General features: G+C 37.7%; 1 protein-coding gene across 5 annotated transcripts in view; it reads left to right on the forward strand.

The window, feature by feature from the left end:
* The first annotated feature begins 659 nt into the window (after window positions 1–659).
* Window positions 660–22,472, forward strand: part of LOC5567245 (IQ motif and SEC7 domain-containing protein 1) — a 645,474-nt gene continuing 623,661 nt past the window's right edge. The window contains exons 1-3 of one of the 5 annotated variants that reach the window (XM_021855196.1): window positions 744–1,495; window positions 8,652–8,675; window positions 8,803–9,532. In XM_021855196.1, coding sequence (XP_021710888.1) covers window positions 9,183–9,532 — 350 coding nt within the window. In that variant the 5' untranslated portion in view covers window positions 744–1,495; window positions 8,652–8,675; window positions 8,803–9,182. Of the gene's footprint in view, window positions 1,496–8,651; window positions 9,533–22,472 lie in introns of all 5 variants that reach the window. The other 4 variants (XM_021855197.1, XM_021855195.1, XM_021855194.1 and 1 more) reach the window with 4 other exon arrangements.

Below are 22,472 nucleotides of genomic sequence, written 5' to 3' on the forward strand. Positions count from 1 at the left end.
CTATTGAGTTCCTTCAGCTCTTTCGAGCTTGTCCTCCCACAAATCAGTACCCGCATCGCACCATCCTCGTCCTCATCTTGGTCTCCGACTCTTGGATCGTGCGTTCGGACTCCACCTCCCGTGAAGGGTCTACCTCATCAGCGAGATTCTGCCTACTCGTCCATGCCTTGTCTCGTCCTCCCTCGGTTCTGCTCGTGGTCCCTAGTCGAAAACGCCTCAGCGTTCTCCAGCACGTCCTTGGGCCTACAACCTGTTGAAAATAACTACTAAACAAACAGGGAGTCCGTTCTAACCTCAATTTACTGTCATTTGAAAAATGCTGCAGCAAATTTTTCAAATAAAAATAATCAATGAAGAGATGATCGCAGTAGGCCTAACGTCCCATTATGTGGATTATCCAGTCATTTTTGCATCTTCTCGCCGAATGCGACCAACAACGCTGCTGTGTTGGTTCCACCGCTGATGCGCGGAGTGCACGTTTTGAACACCACACCAACAACGTGGTGCCGCTCTGGTGTTTGCATATGGTTCGACCGTATCTCTATGGACAAAATAATAATCCTACGCGCGCACTCGCTTCACGAGAGAAGCAGCAACGGACGACGACACGGCGAGAGAGAGAGGAAAACCAGTCTCCGGAGCCGGAGCCAATACACACGCACGAAGCCAGACGGGACGGGTTGTTCTTTCCCAGCAGGGCCCGGTACGGCTTGCTGTTGTCGTCTGTATTGTTGCAATCAGCAGCAGTCAGGCAGTCGTACGGAAACTCTCCGACAAACGGGTTCACCACACATTGGTCGTTTGTCGTCGGTCGTCGCGCCGCGGTTCGTTGCCTGAGTCACCACGAGCAGCCACGGGACTAGGACACGGGGGTTTACACGGAAGGGTCACCTGCGTGTGTGGTGGGTTCTTTGCGCGAAGCAGCAGTACCAGGCGAGCGTTGTGTTCTTTGCACGGGGTCCCTTCTGTAGTGGCGGGTTCGTGGAGTGTGTTCCGTGGATGGGTTTGAAGTTTTGAATTGTACCGGGTCTGAGTGAGCAAATTGGCCAATTTTCGGGGACAGGGCAGTGTTGCGCTACTCGGTGGACCGCTCTGCGGAGGTCCTCGGTGCGAATTTCCAAGCGGAAAGTGCAGTTGTGATGGGGTTGAGTTGGTTTCCGAGCGAAACGAAAGAGTGAATCCTGAGTGAAGCAATCGCAGCAAGCGGAAGGTGAAATTTTCGAATTTGAATGTCATGGTGATTGAATTTTGGAAGTGCTCTGGAAATGGTCATCGCCTACTGATTTTCTGATTCGGGAGTGGAAGAAGTGGAAGGAATTTGCACACTCTCGCTTTCCAGTGTGACGGAGATTGCATTTTCTCTGTCTGTCTGTGAGAAGAACAAACGAAAACGTGAAGGAAAGATTCGACGGATCCGAATCAGCAGGAGTGCTATGCGTAGAGGCTGGGCTGATGCTGGAGCGGGCACAGTAGGGTGGGTCATTGTGATCAATCTGTAAGAATCTTAAATTACACCAACCAAATTTGTTCATTTGGACCCCCAGAAGCTGCCGTGAAAGTTTGAGTGGAATCCGTTTGTTCTAAACGAGCTTGAAACTTGTACGGAAAAAATCGACTAAATATAAAGAAAAGATTGTTACAACTACATTTATGGCTGACGGGATAAACAGTAGTCGATAAAATTTATTTCGTTAGTGTCATGAAATGGGATCTTCCTTATCCGAGTGGTTAGGTTCGGCGGCTACAAAGCAAAGCCATGCTAAAGATGTCTGGGTTTAATTCCCGGTCAGTTCTGGATATTTTCGTAAAGGTAATTTCCTTGACTTTCCTGGGCACAGAGTATCATCGTATCTGCCACACGATAATCGAATGCAAAAATGACAACTTTGGCAAAGAAAACTCTTGGCTAATAACTGTGAAAGTGCTCGTAAGAACACTAATCTGAGAAGCAGGCTTTGTCCTAGTGAGGCCGTAATGTCAAGAAGAAGAAGTGTCATGACCTTTTTCAATGGATAAGCATTTAGGGGCGGAATTAAAAGGTACAAGGTACTCTATCTACTTTAAATTTTCTCTGTAATAATAGTAGTTTTTTGCATAATATTTGTTTTGAAATGTACAGATATGGAGCATTTAATCAAGATTAAGTTTCATTCGACACGCGAATTTTGAAATTTCATTTTTTCATTGCTCAGTAATGCCTATTTTCTTTCCCAGAAAATTTTAAACCTTCTTTTCGTAAAGAAAGCGCAAAGTAAAGATGCTTATATCACATCATGAAATGATGTTTTTTCAATTGTTGAATAGTTAAAGAATAGTAGAATATACAGTTACAATTACAATTACTGCAGTTTCCATATTGGTGTAGAGTAAGTGGTAAAACAGATAGTGGTATATTAAAACAGTGACTATTCACCAACGCAACCGTGTAAATGATATGGCTACCAGGAAGATAATCCCATAAAAGCGACAACCGATCGCAAAGCTTTGAGCGCTTTACACGAAAAGGATCCACCTTTATATCCCTAGAGAAGCCCAAGTTCAAAGGCCGAAACGTTGGAATTAAAAAAAAGAAGCGTTTTGATTTCTCCATAAGACTGAAAAGCTTTTAATTTCTAAAATCAAACAACAGTCGCATTCTAATTGATACAATTTTAAGAAAAAAATCCATGACAAACAGATGGGACAACATTGTTGTAACCTGTGGCGAAGCTAGGATTTTCGGGGCCCGGTACGGAGTCAGATTCAGGAACCTTTCAAAATAGGAGACTGCCATGTTTCAGTTCCTCGTTTCAATAAGTATTTTTCGGAGAATTCGACAAGACATTTCTGAGCGTCTTTCTTGAAGTTTATGTGGGGTTTCCTTGTGACGTTACGTCAAAAAATGCTACATGTGTTTAATGATTTTCTTTAGAAATTTCATCAGAATGTTATTCAGATATTTGCTTAAAATTCCAGGGTTTCTACTGCACGAAAAAAGCCTGGAACACCTGGAATTATCAGGGAATTTTATTGAACCTAGAAAAAACTGGAATTCTCAGGAAATTTCGACAACAATCAGAGAATTTTTTTTGGCAGTAGTTCATGGTGGAATATGTTCAGGGCATTCGACTTCCTAAGATTTGATTGAATTTAATGGATAACATTTGATTAGTTGTGGATCCACGTATCCTCACACAGGATTTCTTAAATTATTCTAAAAAGAAAAACTGTAAAACTGATTTTGGGAAGGTAATATGGAATTCAAACCAATTTCAATTTAAAATGTCTATACAATTAATTTATAAACTTTATAGCAAGTCTCTCTTTAGAGATTTGGTCTCTGTTTAAATGCAAGTCTCTAAAAAGTAGATAAAGAAATGTCCCCAAAGTTCTGAAATGATCTTTATAGTCTCTTTTTCCCTTATCTTGATTAAAGTGAATTTTAATGCCAAATTATGCTGGGGTTCCAGAGAAATTGTTGCGAGACATTTTGAATATTTTTTTGAAAATATAACATTTCTCGAGAAGAAGCGTCAGGAATTATCCTAGTGGTTTCTCGAGAGATTTCATCTGGAATACTTTTTGGGACTCCTTCAGGGATATCTCCAGAAATTCTTCCAGAGATTCTTTTACCAATTCTCCCAGCGATTTTTCGAAAAATATGAGATTGAGAATGGAGAAAAAATTTCTCCACAATTTGCTGCAGGAAAATTCTCGAGCACTTCAATGTTACAATCTCTAGAAATTAGCTCAGAAATTACTTTGCATTTTTTTTTACAAAAACTATCTAAGGACTTTCTTCAGATATTATTCCATTATTCCTTTACGAAATTTCCAGTTTTCATTCTAGAAGATCTCCGAAGAAAATCTGCTTAAGTTAATTCCAGAGGGTTTGAAAAAAGGGTTCAGGGATTGTTTTTCAAGCAACCCAACAAGAATTTCTATGTCATTTCATCCACGGTTACTCCAAAAAAAAAAATATCAAGAAAATCTAATAAGAACTTTTTAAAGATTTCATCACATTCGACCCTGTGTTAAATCATTGAGTTTCACTTTCTCATTTTTTTCTAGGAATTTCAATAGGATTCCAACGAAAAATTACAACTGCAGTTCTTCCATATATTCCTTGAAAAAAAAAAACAATGAAAAAGACATGAAACCTACAAAAGTTTATTGAAGGTTCTATACTAATTTAATCTGCAACATTTTTCCAGTAAATCTTCCAACACATTTTAAAAGGGATTCTGTCCGATGTTTTCAAAGAAGTTCGTTCAGAAAATGGTGCAAGCAATTATGCAGAGTTTTGATCGATTCGTTTTCTTGTCAATCATCCTAACAATTAAACTAGAAACATCTCTGAAATTTCCTGGAGGGTCTGTGAGCTCTTTCAGTAACTCTTACTCATCAAGGGTGACTCAAAAACTTACACAAGTTTCATTAGAGGTTACTCTAAAAGTGGCTTCAGAAATACCTCTCGAATATTTTCGAACATTCTCTCAAATATCTGAAAAAAATCATTCACATTTCCATGCATAAATGCCTAGAAAAATTCCTGTAATAATACTTCTACAAATCTTTAAAAACATCCATGACAAATACTCAAGAATAACTGTAGAAATGTCTTCATAAATCTTCGAGTTTTTCCTGAAGATATCTTTAGATAAATTCCTGGTTAAAATCTTAAAGAAATTCTGAAAGCCAATTGTTAAGACATCCCTGGTTGAATTTCCGAAGATGATCTAAAAGGAAGTCTTGAATAATATCCTAGGATAATCGATGGAACCACCAAATAAAATCCTGGAGGGCATGGTGCTTTCTTGAAAAAGAGGTGAATGAATCTTCAAAGTAATTCCTAATGATATCTGAGTTAATTTCTGTGGTTATATTTGGAAAAACCCAGGTTGTGTTTTTGAAATATTCTCAACAAAATTCTTTGATGAATTTCTTATGAATATTCTCGAAGGGCTTCCATGGGAAAAAAATCTCTAAATGAGATCCTGCTGAAATTTAAGAGATGATTTGGAATTTTATTCGAAATTTATTCGGAAAATTATTCGGAATAATATCTGAATCTTTTCTTTTTTTTTTTGCATTAGCTGTCTCAAGTAAAAGTGGAAAGTGCGTGTTCTGTTTTCACTTTAAGGATGATAACTGATGAACTTGAAAATTCCGTTCAGTTCACAATGATGATCAAAGCTCTTACAAACGATGTAGAAATGATATAGTCTCATAATCAAATACAATTCAGTCGAATAATCCTTAGGCTTTGATATTGTTCCACCTTGAAATAGCTTCAACATGCATTTAACAAAATCTGGAAGCTTGAAACAGTATTGAATCAAAGTGATTTTGTGATTATTTTTTTATCTATCTGAAATTAGGAACATGGAATCTGAATTTCTTGAACATGGAATAATTTTTTAAAACTTGGAAATATCAGGGAATTGCATGTTTTTAAACGAGTAGACACCCTGAGTTCATTTGTTTGAGTAACCTTGAAAAATTCAACCATTATTTTGTAATGGTATCTTCAGATTTTTTTTTTTCCGATGAACCCTCAAAACACTTCACAAAGAATTTTTACAAGATTTCCCGAGGAATTTGTCCTTGGAAGTGCTGAGATATTTTCTCAGAAACAATTGGTGGGAATTCCTGAAAAAATCAGGTTGATATTCCTAAATGATGTCCTCTACATATCACTGATGAAGTCATGTGTTCTTACGTAAGAGAAGTTTTCAAAAGGTCTTCTTATCTACTCAAATATTGTTTGGAAAATTTACTAAACAAAACCCTGCTTAATTTCCCGCATAGTTTTCTAGGAAAAATCCCTGGGAAATCTCGAGTGGAAATCTTGGAGTAATTAAAAGAACAATTCCAGTAGCATTTTATGGATTTTTTATTTGAAAAAGGAAAAAAAACCGACGCAGGAACTATCGTAGGGTTTCTTGGAAAAATATAGAAACTATGGAATAAATTTTGGTGAAGAACTTCTTTATGATATGTGGTAAATTTCCTAGAAGTAGCTACTGGAAAAATCGGTGAATGAATCAGTGGTAAAACATGTGGAGTAAATCCTGGGACAATCGTAAGGGGTTTTTTTTTTGCAGGGTTATCTGCGTAAAAATTGCTGGAGGTAATAATGTTGCAGTGCTCTATAATTTTCTTGGCAAAATTTGGGAAGAAATTCATTAAAGTATCCCATGAAAAATTAAGTAAATCCCATGAAAAATTAAGTAGTGTAAAGGTATTCTAGAAAAAATCTCTGGAGAAATCACTAGAACACTTGAAAGCATTCCATGAAATTTGTTTCATAACTTGAGGAATAGTCGAACAACATTTGTTTAAATAAATTTGTTTTCAACCAAATTTCATTGGCTCATGAAGGACACCGAACTGCAACTGGGTACTGTACTTGCCTTTACCAACTTTCCAATCTTAAGTTTTACGTCCTGATCTAAACATGTTTTATTTTGGATAAAAAAAAATCGTGAAAAAAATACGGACTAAACATCTCATTACATCTCAAATTTTTGTAATTGAAATGATGAAAAAGCACATATTCTATCTTGTATTACTGATTAAAAATAATTTCCTTGATTATGGCCGAAACTCTGAGTTTCGGGTTCCAGGTTGAATAAAATTCGCTGATAATTTCAGGTTTTTTTCAGGTAGTAAACAGAGATTGTAGAGAAATCTGAAACTCTTAGAGAAATTATTGTTAAAAATATAGGTTGAGCTGCGGAAAACTTATGTGGGATATCGTTGAGGACAAATGGTAATGATTATAATTTCTGCTGTTCATGTTTCAAACAATAATTGACGATTTTTTGATAGACTGTTGAAGGAATCTGAACACTTTGGGAACTTTAGGAAGAACCTCCAAGGGAAAGAGAGAAAAACTGTTGATGAACTCTTTGAAAGTTTTCTTATAAGGATTATTTGCTTGGTGGTCAAGAAAACAATTTTGGTGATACATCTAGATTTTTTTTTGCATTATTTCTTGGAGAAATCATCAGTAATTCCAGAAAATCGTAAACAAATTTTCAAAGAACAACTGAATGAAATTTTAAACAAACAATTGTATTTATATGCACAAAGTACGCAGAGGGTCTTCCTAAAAAGCATGTTTGAAAGAATTTCTAAAGTAATCTGGTGGAGATATTTCAAGAAATTTTCTGGTAAGATCAGAAAGTCTAAAGAAACTTCAGGAAAAAAAGTCTGTTGAATAAGAAAACTAATTCTATGCTGTTTGCTACGACCGATTGGATTGTTTATGAAACCCTCTTTTGTGGCTTTTTTCGGTCAAACGTAGTGAAAGCGGGATATTTATTTAACTTGCAACATTTCGGCTCGTGGTGGGAGCCTTCCTCAGGGAGGTTAAATGTGTACAGCTACACATATAACCTCCCTGAGGAAGGCTCCCACCACGAGCCGAAACGTTGGAAGTTAAATAACTATCCCGCTTTCACTACGTTTGACCGAAAAAAGCCACAAAAGAGCGTTTATAAACTAATTCTATTAATGATTTTCCGTGCAAATCTCAGAAGGAACTCAGTTAAAACTGATAAAGAAATTTTTGGAGAATTCACTGAAAAAGTACAGGAATAATTCAAGATGAAATCTCCGTGCGCAATCTCAGAGGGATCTCTTAGAATGATTGAATATCTTAAAAGTTCGCTGAAGGAATTCTAGAAGGATTTTTTTACTGGATAAAACAAAGATTGAATGTTTTCCGTAAGGAAAAAGGAAACTTACAAACATCACATTACAAATCTATTCAAGTACGAAATTTGTGAAAGTCGTGAATATTGCGACCGATACTATTATAAAAAAAAAAGATTTGCTAGGCCCTCAATCGTTAGTTATGAGAATCTAAATTTTTCTCAAGACTGATTACCACTGGGCTTAACAAGGCCCCATGATGAATGAATTCATGTACGATTATCATGATTTCGCATCATGATTCCAAAAAATAAGCAAGATTCATTATCACCAATTTGATGAGAGCAATAGCTAATTTTATAAATTTGAATTACAATTTCAATTTAAATGGCTCTCGATTTCATGATCACAAATCATGCATATATGTATCACCAACAAATTAATCCGTAACGCATTTGTTGCGTTATAAGTAACAGAATCATGATATCATGATCTTAATCCATGGTGAATGTTCATAAAAAAAGCATACTGAAATTATGGAATCATGAGTCGTTTTCGTGATATCTGACAGCAATGATTCCTGTTCAAGGACACTGAAATTTGGTTTACTTCAGGTTCTTCTTTTTCTTCTTGGCATTACGTCCTCACTGGGACAGCGCCAGCTTCTCAGCTTATTGTTCAATGTGCACTTCCACAGTTATAAACTGAGAGCTTTCTTTGTTAAAGTTGCCATTTTCGCATCCATACATCGTGTGGCAGGTACGATGATGCTCTATGCCCAGGGAAGTCAAGGAAATTTCCATTACGAAAAGATCCTGGACCGATCGGGAGTCGAACCTAGATACCTTCAGCATGGCTTTGCTTTGTAGCCGCGGACTCTAACCACTCGGCTAAGGAAGGCCTCATACTAACTCAGGTTCTCAGGGTCCAAATGAACAAATTTGCGGGTGCAGTGATTTTTACGGCTCGATTTGTTTTTTCACACAAAAATGTGCTACTCTAATTCACAGGAAGAAGAACGAGGAGCAACATCTGTAAGTGTGTATGAGTGCGGTTATCTCCGTTCGTTCGTTCTGTGCTGCAAAGCGGGAGCAGGAAGATGAAAACAAAGTAGAACCCGCGCCGCGATTCTATCATCATCGGCTGCGTTGTCCTTGTCAGGATATTCGCCGAAGCGCATGGGAAGCAGTGTGTGAATGAATTCATATCAAACAGGGGAACGGGGAGCGAAGAAACCAAACAAAAAGTGAGAAAATGTGAATGATAAACGATTGTTATCGGGCAGTGAGTGAAATTTCAAGGCGAAGATTATCGATTTGCAACCGGGGCCCAGTGTCTATAGCTGTATTTCGTGCGAGTGTTTGTATGAGTTTGTGGTGGTGCGTGAGTTATTGAAGGCCCCCCGCCTTTGAGCAGGTGATAAGAGAACGCCTGCCACATTGCTCCTTTTGCTCCTCGGTTGAGGAGGAAGAGAAAGCGCTCTAGTTGCGTTAACAAGTGTTTTATATTGTGGCATCAGAAAATAATAATTCAAATTCAAAATGTGCGACAGTGAGTGTGCGGTCAGTTCCGCTACCGGGGCAGCCAACGGCACCAACGGTGGAACTCCCACAACCAATGGGCTGCTGGTAGAGGCCATCAACCCGGCGATTCACATGGCAAGTTCCCTGTCGGCACCATCGATGCAACAGCAGATTCAACTGCAGCAGCAACAACAACAGCAGAAGCAACAGAACGAATTTCTGTCGGCTCAGGATCTTGCCATGGAGAACCACTGGTTGCGGGAGAAACTGAAGGAGGTGACATCGGATCGGGATCGGTTGCTGTGCGAGGTGGCCAATCTGCGGCTGGAGCTGGATATGGCAGAACTCAAGCGACTTCCGGAAGACAGGTGGGTGATTAGCTATAAAGTTGTTAAGCAGTCATTATTCGAATGGTTTAAAGAGATATGTTATCATATATCTCAAACACAATACTAAGAATATTCCTCACAGGATTCCACTCGGAATTCTCACAAAAATTACATTCGAAATCCTCGCACGATTCCACTCGGAATCCTTGCAAGATTAAACTCGGAATCCTTGCAGGATTCTACTCAGAATACCCACAGGATTCATTTGGAATTTTGTGAGGATTCTTCTCCGAATCCTTCTAGGATTTCACTCGGAATCCTCCTAGGGTTCCCCTAGGAATCGAACTGAAGGAGAATTGTCTTAAATTTTTGACATAAGATTGTGCATAGTTGAATACTAGGAATGATTCAAATTATTTTTAAACGTAAAATTTTAAATTTCAAAAGAAGCCCCAGCGACCCATGGCTGAGTAATCTAATGAACAAACGTTCCCCAGTGTATGCCCACATGACACTCATCGTTGTCAAACTCGTCATCCAGCCAGCATAATAACGTGTCAAATTTCCCAACCTCACAAACCATCCGCCGACATTACTTACACTAACCATCTGGACGTAGACAACCCTTCAACTAAACGTCCAGTCGCTGGCTGTCCAAAAAAATGTTTGTCTACCATTCGCTACCGTTCCAAAACCGTCCTAAACTCTTCCGCAAATTCTCAATTTCTTCTTTGTGTTTTTTGGTAGGTCGCAGTGCCAAACCCGAGAAGCAGCCAAGAACAAACGGCGGCGTGAAACTCGTTATGCTTTGCGGTGGGACTCTTTCTTCGCTTGCTAATGATTCTCCCGACATCATAGTCCGTCCCGCGCGCTGCCACCACTTCACCATGCTTTCGATTTCAAGCAGCATGTTTTTCTATGTTTCTGTTTTTTTTTGTGCGATTCGTGTTTAGAGCTTAGATAGAAGGTACCGACCGAAAGTCACGCGTTGTGGCGAATTTGACTCAGTTTTTACGCTTCTCGTTAGCGGCCCATCGCTTTCCCGTATTTCTTATGGGTAGGGCAAAATAATTCAAAATGTACTTATGAGGTGGAATGGCTCAGTTTACAAGAGACAATTCCGAAGAAGTACCCTGGTGAACTTCGAATCAATTCCGAAAGAATTCGCTCTGGAGCTCAGATGAAATTCTTGTGGAGCTCCCGAGAATTTTTCTGGAAGAACTGCTGAAAAATTCCCGGTGGACCTCCAGAGGATCTTCGGAGGAATTGCGAAGGAATTCCTAGAGAAATTCCCAGAACAACTCTGGAGGATTTCCTGGAGAAAATCTGAAGGAAGTCTCAATGAAACTCCTAGAGGAACTCTGGAAGAATTTCTGGAGGAGCTGCCAAGGAATTGCTGGAATAACCATGAAGAATATCTAAAGGAATTTTTTGAAGTTGCTGCTCCGATGAACATCTTGGAGAAACTCTGAAGGAATTTCTGGAAAAACTCCGAAAGATATGTTGGAGGAACTGCGGAATATATTAAAAAAAACATCATAAGAAATATGGAGGGAATCCTGAAGACACTCTGAATTCTTAGAGAAATTCCGAAAGAATTCCTGGAGGATCTATTGAGGACATCCAAAGAAATTCACGGCAAGAATTTTGAACGAATTTCGGGAGGAATTTGTAGAGGAACTCCAAAGGAGGAGAAACTCTGAAGGAATTAAAAAAAAATCTAGAGGAACTTCGTATGATTCGGTGGGGGAACTCCGGAGCGAAGGAGGAACTTTAAGGTATTTTTTTGAGAAACGCCGGAGAAACCATTTTTTTCAATGAGGGAATGCCTGCAGGAGTGAAAAAAATCTTTTCTCCTAAAATTGAATTGTTGATCAAACCCAGAAGAATTGCTGAAGTAACTCCGGAAGATTTTATGGTAGAACTTCAGAGCAATGGTTGACCTTCAGAAAAAGTTCCGATGAATGAAATCGAGATGAATTGGTGGAGGACCTTAAAAAGAATTCCTGCAGGAACTCCAGGAAGATTCCAGGAAGAAATCCCCGGAGTTGCTTCTGGAAGAAATCCCCTGAGCAATTTCTGGAAGAAAGCCTGAAAGAACTTCTGGATGAAGAAGCCTGAAAGAACTTCTTGGAGGAATTGCTATTGGAAATCTACTGGAATTCCTGGAGAAAATCTCCGGAGGAGTTCTGGGAACCCCTGGGAGCAATTCTTGGAAAAACCTCTGGAAGAAATCACCTTAGAAGTTTCTGGAGGAATCCACGAAATAATTTCTGTTGGAAATACCCGGACCAATTCCTGGAGGGAATCCCCGGAGCAATTCTTGGAGGATATCCCCGGAATAATTTCTAGACGAAATCCCGAGAGGAATTTCTGAAGAAAATCCCCGGAAGAGTTCTAGAGAGAAATCCTTGAAGGGATTCTTGAAAAAAAAACCTCCGGAGAAAATCTTAGGTAGAAGTTTCGGAGGTAATCTCCAGAGCAATTTTTGGAAAAAATCCTGGAGGAAAACCCTGGAACAACTTTTGGACGACATCACGAGGAATTTCTTGAGAAAATCCGCGAAAGAGTTCATGGGATCTATCTCCGAGAGAATCATTGAAATCCCTGGAGGAATTTTAGAGAAAATATCCGGAGAAATTCCTGGGGCAAATCCTGGACAAAATCTAGAGATAAATATCTGAAGGAAATCCCCGAAAGAGTTCTAGAGCGAAAACCTCGAAGTGATTCTTAGAAAAAAATCTCCGGAGGAATTTCTGGAGAAAATTCTAGGCAAGTTTTCGGATAACTTCCTGGAGGAAAGCTCTGGAATAATTTTTGGACGAAATCTTGAGGTATTTCTAGAGAAAATTCACGAATTTTTTAAATCCCCCGAGGAATTTCTAGAGGAAATCTACGAAGAGATTCCTGGAGAAAATCTCCGGATAAATTCACTGTAAAAACCAGAAAGGTTTTTAAAGAAAATCCTGGAAGAATTTGTGGACGAATTTCTCAGAAAAATTCCTGGATAAAATCCACGGAGGAATTGCTATAAGAAATCCCCTGATGAATTTCTGGAAAAATCCCCGGAGCATTTCTTGAGGGATATATGAGGGATAATTCTGGGAATAAATCTGCAGAGGAATTTCTATACAAAATCTCCGGAGGGATTGCCGGTGGAAATCTCCAGAGAAACTTCTGGACGAAATCCCTGGAGGGATTCTTGGAGCAAATCCCCAGAGGGATTGCTGGAGGAAATCTCCAGAGGTGCTTCTAGAGAAAATCTTCAGAGCAATTTCTGGAGGAAATCACCGGAGCAATTCCTGGAGAAAATTCCCGAAGAAATTGGAGGAAATATCTGGACAAAAATCTTTCTGGCAATTTCTGGGTGAAATGTCCAGAGGATTTTCGGCATAAAATCCCCGAAGGAGTTTTCGGGGGATATCTCCGGATGAATTCCTCAAGGAAATATCCGGATAAATTCCTGGTGCAAATCCCCTGATAAATTCCTGGAGGAAATCTCCGGATATATTCTCCGAAAAAATCCTCCGGATTTCAGAAGAAAATTCTGAAGGAAATCCATAGAAGAATTTTTGGATGAAATCCCCAGAAGAATTCCTAGATAAAATCCCCGTAATAGTTCTTGGGGTATATCCCCGGGAGGTCCTTGAAATTCGTCCTTTGGGGAAAATCCTCGGAGTGATTTTTGGGAATAATTTCCGAAAGAATTTCTGTAGAAAAACCCCGGAGGAATTGCTGGTGGAATTCTCCAGAGAAATTCCTGGACGAACTCCCCGATGGAGTTCCTGAATAAAATCCCCGGAGGAGTTGTTGGGGGAAATCCCCGCAGAAATTCTTGGAAAAAACTCTTCGGAGAAATTTTTGGAGAAAATCTCCGGAGGAATTCCTAGAGCAAACTTCTAGGAGGAATTCCTGGGGTAAATCCCTGGCAGAATTTGTGGAGAAATTCCACAAAGAAATTCCTGAAGGCAATTTCCAGAATTCTCTGAAAATATTCCCGAATGAATCTCTGGAGAAAATGTCTGGAGGAATTTCTTAATTAAATCCACGGAGAAATTTGTGATGAAATACCTGTAGTGTTTCCGGGAGGGATTCCTGAACGAAATGCTCGGAGCCAAATCCTGAGGAAAATCCCAGGAGGAATTCCTGGAGTATATCCAAGTAGGAATTCCTGTTGAAAGTCCTGTAAGACACATCGGAGAAACTTCAGTAGAATTTCTGGAAATTTCTGTAGGAGGACTTTGCGGAGGAATCTTCAAATTTATTCCCGAAGAAATTCGTGAAGGAATGCTTGGACGAATTGCTGCAGGAATCTCTAAAGGATTTCTCGGATAAATCACCAGAGATAGGAGATTCTTGGATGTCCTCCGGGGATTTCTTCCAGGATTTGAACCAGAAATTCCTCGGATTTTTTTTAGCAAGATTTGCTCCGGAGTTTTCCATCAAGAACTCCTCCGGGGATTTTCTCCAGCAATTCCTCTGGGCATTTCTTACAGGAATTCCTCAACCTCCACAGACTTCCTCCTTGTCCAGGAATTCCTCAGAAGTTTTCCAAAAGCAATTCTTTCAAGGATTTTGTCCAGGAATTCCTCTGAGAATTTCATGTAGAAATTCCATCTGGCATTTCCTTCAGTAATTATTCCGGGAATTTCAAGGACTCCTCCCAAGATGTCCCCAAGAACTCCTCCGGGCATTATCTCCAGGATTTTTTCAGGGGAATTCCAGTAGCACTACCTCCTGAGATTTTGTTGAGGACTCCGAAATTCCCTCGGAGCTCAGCTTCAAAATTTCTTCGGGAATTTTTTTGGAGTTAATCTAGGTACTCTTTTGAAATTACTTCGGGAATACCTTAAGAGCTCCTCCGGAAATTCCTCAGAAGTTCCTTCAAAAACTCATTCGGAGTTTATCCCGGCGTTCCTCCAGGAATTGCATCGTACTTCCTTCAGGAATTTCCCTGCGAGTTGCTATAAGAATCCCACTGACAGTTCCACCAAGAATTGTACCGAAGTTCGACAGGGTGTCCCCAGTACCTTAAAAAACCTGGAAAACCTTGAATTATCAGGGAATTTTGTTAAACCTGAAAATCTCAGGGAACGATCTTTTCATGTATGTTGGGATTATATCTTGCACACCCCTAAACATAGCTAAATGCTTTCTCTTTGGTGTACGGCCACAGGATCGTTATGTGAGTGAGACGGTAAAAGAGCGTCTAAACGCAGTTTATAATCGAGCGTTGTAAAGAACGGTTACATTTAGATTACGTGAATATAAATGTGAAATTAAAACAACGCGTTGCAAAGTATTCGATATCCGAAGTTCTCATCCGTAAACGCGTATCCTTTCGGGAAAGTGCGATTAATAAGGAAATTTCCCACATGTATGTCATTTTATCGACTTCTGAAGAGATGATTTAGTTTTAGGAATAATATTTGATCAGTAATAAATGTCTTTTTTTTTTAATTATTCGAAATTTGAAAAACTGGATAACTGGTTTGGGAATGTAAGTTGTTCAACTTTCAATTTAATGCGTCGAAACAATCATATTACAATTGTGGGGCTGGTAACAGGTCTCTTTTTAGAGACTTAGTCTCTATTTTATTACAAGTCTCTATCCTTGATGAAAGGTCTCTGATGTCTTTATTTTTCAACCGAAATGGTCTTCAAAGTGTTTTTCTTTTTCCGTATCTTGCTTGCAGTGAATTCTGATGCAAAATTATGTAGGATCCAGAGAAACCTTCAGAGATTGTTACGAGACTATGCAACTAATTCTTTGAAATTTTCGTCATAGATATCTGAAGGAAAAGCTTCAGGAGTGAACCTAGTGATTTCTCCAGAAATGTCATCTGGAATTGTTCCAGGGATTCCTACAGGGATCTCTCCAGAAATTCTTCTAGAGATTCCTCTGCTTTACTCTACCATTTCTGTCGCTTCCTTTAGATATTTTTCCAATAATCTTTCAACCGAATTTTCCAGTTGTTACTCAAGGATTCCTAAAGATTTTTACAGATTTTTTTCCCAAGAAAAACCGCAAAGGCTAATTCCAGAGCTTTTGAAGAAAATTGTTCAGGTTTTTTTTTAAGGAACCTGACAAGAATTTCTACGTAATTTCATCCTGACTTAAAAACAAACACAAGTTTCATCAGAGATTACCTTAATTTTTGTTTTGAACATTTCACAAATTTCTGACATATTTCATTCACATTTGCTGGTGGAATACTTGGACAAATCTTTAAAAGAATTCTTATAGAAATCTCTTGAGAAACTACTGGGATATCCTTGGAAAAAAACCTCATTAAAATCTTAAAGAAATTATGTAGGAGAATTTTTAAGAAACCCCTAAAGGCATCTTTGGAGAAACTTCTGGTTGATTTTTTGAAAAAGTTCTAAACGGAAGTCTTAGGAAAATCGATGGAAGAATCACTGGATAAAATTCTGGAGGAGCTAAGGATTTCTTAAAAAATAACCGAAAGAATCTGTGAAGAAATTCCTGACGATCTCTAAGTTAACTTCTATGGTTATGTTTGGCAAAAATCAGGTTGTATTTTTGAGATATTCTAAACATTTTTATTTTACAAATTCCTTGGAAAAGTTCTAGAAGAATTCGGCGGACATAATTACTGCATGAGCTCCTGAAGAAATTTAAGAGGTAAGCTAAATTCAGGCTGCAAATTTCTCAAATAAAAAAAAACTAACTATCTATCATAGCCTGAGTAAATCTTCAGGGTCCCAGAAAGTATGTGCACGACTTCATCATACTGGTGAAGATATAAATCTGATTTTTACACATTTGATTACTATACCAGATAAGAGTAGATTGCGATTTTTTAATGAATAATTTAATTATCATAATTGGATTTCGGCTTTCAGTCACGAATTAAGCGTTGATTATTTTAAATCATTGCCAACGTTTCGATCCAGTTGCTGGGATCTTCTTCAGGGCCTGTTGTTTATTGTGTAAATTAAAAAAAAGTAGTGTCGTGTTAATTGGGTTGGACTAGCTTACTTCATCACCAGCACCCTATATTGGATGGTGTGTGGGTGGTACGGAACAAGAATTTTACACTAGAAAATTTGGCAAAATACAACACTGTGTCTGTTGTCTATTGCCGTCGGCAAAACACTGTGGGGTATGTATATTCGGTGTATTTTGGTTGGTGGTGTGTGTATGTGTTTGTGAAGTGTCAATATGATTCTGGTTATGTCTGCTGAAGAAGATCCCAACAACTGGATCGAAACGTTGGCAATGATTTAAAATAATCAACAATTCGTGACTGAAAGCCGAAATCCAATTATCATCATCAAAGTCCAGTCAATCTTTGTTAATTTAATTATCAATGTGTTGATTATCAGTCTTGCACAAATCGCGTTATTTTTAGCGACTTTGTTTAACAAAATTTGTTCTATGTCAGAAAGTGCGTATAATAAAAATCTGAAAAAAAAATTATCAATGACGATATGATAGTTGATCGGAATATTACTTATTCAAATTGAAATTTTAAACTTAAGAATGTAAAATTTGTATTGGAACTAAAAATCCGATTCTAGCCATGGTCGATTTGAAAACGGGCAAAAAACATATCCTTATATTTACGTAAAAACATGAATAAATGAAAAAATAAAGTTGCCCATCCAAGAGAACAGAGATGAACCTTTTGTATATATGAAATTTATTATTTTATAACTATTTGGAATGCCTGCAGAGTTATAACTTCGTGATGTTGTCTTATGTGGAGAAAAAATACGAGATTATTTGAATTTTACCATTTTTTTTAAGTGTTCTCCAACAAAGCCGAATAAAATTTCAAACAAAAATGTATGTGATACATCCTTGAACAATGTACTTCAACTCACCACAGTGAAAGATTTTGATAAAAACATATTTTACTACCGTCAAGCTACCATTCACCGTGCATTTAAAAAAGTTTGCACTTCAAAAAATTATATAACTTTTCCAAATAATTTGAAGCGTACTAGAATACCACTACGTAGCGTGAAATTGTATCATAATTCAAGGAAAAATCTAAAACTAGTGATGAAAATCAAAAACTTACTCAAAAATTATGTTTGAAAATTTCATGTTAAGGTCGCCTCGTACCGTTCTATGTCACCATTTACCGTGCACACTAGTGCAATATTCACCGTGCATATAGTTTTCGTCATGATTTATTTCGTATCTTGAAAAAACGTTGTTGATGGAGCAACTATGTTGCTAGCAGAGTTGCACAATATCGGTCATATCAGTTGATGGCTGATGGACAAAAACTATCAATATCAGTTGCGAACTATCAATATCACTTGGATCTGACAACCAACAGCTGTGATGCGACATCGCACTCTAGATCACAATCACAGCAGAATGAGTGATCACGTGGTAATTACCCACGCTATTAATGTTTTTCAGTGACCAACACACAGTTTCAATCCGTCTACAGCACTATCAAGAATATCGTACTGATAAATTGCCAATTTAGATGCTTAATTTAAGGCTAAACTTGGACCATCAGTGATATCCATAGTCTATCGCCATCAATGCACTGGTGATGGAGTAGAGAGCATGACGTTGATGTGATATGGAATGATCCGAATTGTATCGCAGTCGGCCTGTACAAATCAGCAAATTTCGCGCGTTGATAGTGACAGCATGCAACTCTGGTTGCTAGTTGTGTGCGCCCTTATTTTTAAGAGTATTCAAATCTTCATTTCTAATAAAAACCTTAAAAAGTTTAAAAATTGGCTAAATAATTATTTTTTCATTCAAATCGTTATAGGAGGTTTGACTGTATTGTCCAAGTAATTCCATATTCACTCAAAAACTAAATATGAAGTAGTTTAATCACGACATAACAATAAATCTAATATTACCGAAAAATGTCATGCCTTTCACACTAGTGCACGGTAATAGGAAACATATATATTGAAAACAGTCCATTCACCGTGCATTTTGGTTTCGACTGAGACACAATAAAAAATTCTAATTTGCATAAAATCTCATTGCTCATACGATGAAATACATCTTACTAATAGTATCCGCAGTGAAAACTACTTGAAATTTAGAAAAATTTAATACCATATCGTTAAATTGAAAAATGTGATTTCTTGGCGTTTCTACTAAGAGTGTTGAAAAATCTCATCATCAAACAGAATTCACATGATTTTGACTACATAAACAAGATTTTTCAAAATGCTTTGTGACAAAAACTATTTCATTTCATCAGTTTTATCTTATTTTGCTGACAATATAATATTTTGTGAAAATTGTATGAATATTCTGTATGAATTTGTATGTGTGCACGGTGAATGGAGGCCGCACGGTGACTGATGACTTAACGGTAGTTAGTTTTCAAAAAAAAAAAAAAATAAAATATAGGGTCTGTGCTGACCAGATAAGAATTGATTTTCTAGAATCATTTTTTTTATTCAAACGATTATTAATCAAATAAATTTGTTACAGATGCTGGTTGAAATAGCCTATAGAAAAATACAAAAATAAAAAAAAAATATTTCAGTGTTTGGAAAAGTACTATGATTTTTATTATCAAAGTCGTACCCATACTTTCTGGAACACCCTATACTTGAAATAATGTTTGATAAAAATCCTTGAGAAAATAATTGAAAAATTGCTCGTAATGTATTACGACTTGTAAGTTTTATTGTGAAATATTATCTCAAACATCTCTCAATCTATTTTTCTCATGTTTTTCACCCATTTAGACTGTATACAAAATGTTCTTGAACAATTAGATCTAGTCTAGTAACCTTTGATACGGAGAGAAAATCGGGACTTAAAATAAACAAGAAAATAGTATGCAGAATGAAGAAACCAAAGAAATCATTGACATAGGGAGAAATACCGAGATGTATAACAATCGGTACACGAACGCATTACCATTATGAATTATGGGTTCAAGACCAACCGATTACATAATTCTCGCGTTCAATATCATAAATGCGTAACATCAGTGATAGATTTCTCTTCATCAATTTTCTCTTTAGCTATTTACTAAACCGGACGGCTTTATTCGCATGCTATTTTTTACTCAGTATTAAATACTCATCTTCTTTCGTCGTACTACACCGTAAAATGTTACAAAAATCGTTTGAATTTCGTGTAATAATGCAAAGAGAAAATCGACGAGGAGAAATTAATCGCTGCAGATACGCCTGTATAATACTTAACGCAATCAATTTTTTAATATATATTTTTTTCACAATTTAACTTAATGTTGACTAACATATTTGTGTCATCCGGTATTGAATATATGTGTATTCTCCTAGGAGTAAAACTAGCTGACGACAAAAGTCATAATAAATAGTAATACAATAAGAATATTGTAAACTATTGTGATAGGTTACAAATTCCTTGTAAAACTTCGTTATTTCTCTGTTAAATACCTTCGAATATAAGTTGTCATTTCGAACCATCTTCCCCTACAGAGAATCGGGTCTTGTTCCTTCCCGATGAGTGCGGGCAAAATGTGCTGATTTAGTAATTAAATCCATTTTCAACTTTCAACCAGAAACTTCAACCGAACGACGAAGGCGAAGACGAAGACGGTTGTTCTTGTTCATCGAGGAGGTCACCCAGATCCACACGACTTGTTCGTTCGCCGTATCACGATGATGGAGGCTAAAAATATCTCCGTCCGTCCGTACAGCTGTACGTCCGGGAGGGGGGTTTCGATATTCTCGGATTGAATCTGGATGGGCTTTCGAATGGGATGAGCCGTTGCTGCTTGCTGTTCCTATCCCCCTATAAATGGGTGACAACTCGACACAATATGCACACTGACGATGACAACCGGCAGGAAAAGCGGCACTGCTTTAATTGTTTTGCGGCATCAGCCACAGAGCGAAGCGAGAATCAATCCGTTGACCTAGTTTTGGTTTTGTACCTTAAGTGGGTAATCGCAAAAAAAAAAAAACTGGAGCGAACACAACTGGGTTGCATCCCAGGAGGAAGTATACTATACTATAGGCAAGTCATGTCGAGTGCATCGGTGCGATTATCGTTGCTCTTTCGGAATGGGTAGTCATTGTTGAAGGCAAATGGGAGTTGAATGGCAAAAAATGAAGCAGTGAAAAATAGGCAAAATCGCTCATTGGTTTGCTTGATATCAGGTAAAATATGCATTCAGGATCATTTAAATTTAAGTATTTGAAATCATTTGGAGTCGAAAGTTACATTTTACTGTTCATTTTTTTAAGTTGTACTTGCTGAACGATTATACTTATTTGATTCTTGATGCATTAAATAAATACTTCATTCCTGAACTCGGTCCTGCGGTCCAATATAATTATGGACACGAATCAGATTTGTTTTATCTTTTCTGCAATAGCTATCTGATTTGCTGACTGCGGTATACAATTCCAATCTCGTCTCTCCGCCCACCACTAGACACTAGACAGGCCACCACAGCTCCAGTAGCCCGTATCGATTTCCTCTATTCCCATCCATCGCATCGTCCCAGGCAATGGGGCTATCCCATTGATTGAATTTGAATTGCAATTTCTCCACCCAGCTGAACAACCTCTTCTCGGTAGGAAAGTTCCCTCCCGGTGGTGGGTAATAATCACATTCCCAACGATCTTTCTCCAAGCTCGTATGTAATCGTTTGCAGTCAGCCACTTGAACAGCATTTTTCTTCGTCCCCTCGGTGAGGAAGAGTACTCCCTCGTATGATAACCTCTCACCCAACGCAGGGCGGGTGATGTTGCTGGGGCGTACGATGTTCTACTCAGGTATCTACACTTTCTAGAAAAAGTTTGGGGACACTCCCAAAAACATAATAAAGTGGTTTGTCCATATATCTGAATAAAACTCTCATAGGCTGATTCAAAATGCAATGAGTTGGTGTTTAGATCGAAACATTGTTTTAATGCATTCCAATAGTATTTTTAGGTGATTGTCCGTCCAATAGGCAAAATAACATAATTCGAAGAAGATTAGTTTGTTTTTTTTTTTCGTTCCCTTAAAATTGGGATGGGATGAAAGATGGCTTAAAAACTGTATGCTCGTTTTTCTCATAAACATATTTTTGTCACTTACACCTCTTTGCTTCTAACCTCCTAAATTGTGAAATCTTCTAAAATTTAAATTGAAAACATAGTTAATTATTATTATTATCTTTATTTAAGAGATTTTCAGCCCTAGGCTGGCTCATCTCAAACAAAGATATTATTTTTAGCATTGTATCGACCAATATTTTAATTTTGTGTGGTATTAAAAACCTCTGTGGCATCATCTTGTTGGTACCGTAATCCGGGGTATCATTGATCAGCGGGGTAACATTGATCGGAATGACTCATCTCGTAAAATGTTCGTATCATCATGTATTAATGGAACATTCTCAAACCATGAATGGTGCTTCCCTTTCTTACATTAATGAGCTAATGAAAGTGAAGATTTTTGAGAAAATTGCGTTTACTTTAAGCGTAAATTTGTCAACTTTTCGAAACAATGATTTTGATGGGTAAGAATCACACTACCGAAGATTCATGTCTCACATAAGCTCTGCAAACGATATTAGCAAGGAAAATGAGGTTCTTACAAAAAATGGCATCGCCGAAAACGATTCCGTTGTCAAAATTTTTATAAGTATGCTCAATCAGGCAATATTATTGAATTACTGTAAAGAATATAGAATTTCCTTAGGAAATTGCCTACCTTTAGGCGTATTCCGTGGTTCGGAGTATTTTTATTTTTAAAATAACTCAAAAAGTAAATGACTTGTAAGCGTTTGACCTTCATATTCGGCTTTGGGGGCCATGATTTCAGTAAGTAACGATATTTTCAATATTACCGAATGTTGTTTAAATAGGTGATCAATGTTACCCCATATCAGCATAATCAAAAAATCACTTAAAACATTTTTTAAAACATGCTTAAATCTTCCAAAAAACAAAATGCAGTATGTAGTCACGAGCTATGACTGGCAGTACTTGTTTTAAAAATATAAAATTTGCAACATTTGCATTTTCA

Source organism: Aedes aegypti, chromosome 3 (assembly GCF_002204515.2).
Source record: "Aedes aegypti strain LVP_AGWG chromosome 3, AaegL5.0 Primary Assembly, whole genome shotgun sequence".
Lineage (NCBI taxonomy): Eukaryota > Metazoa > Arthropoda > Insecta > Diptera > Culicidae > Aedes > Aedes aegypti.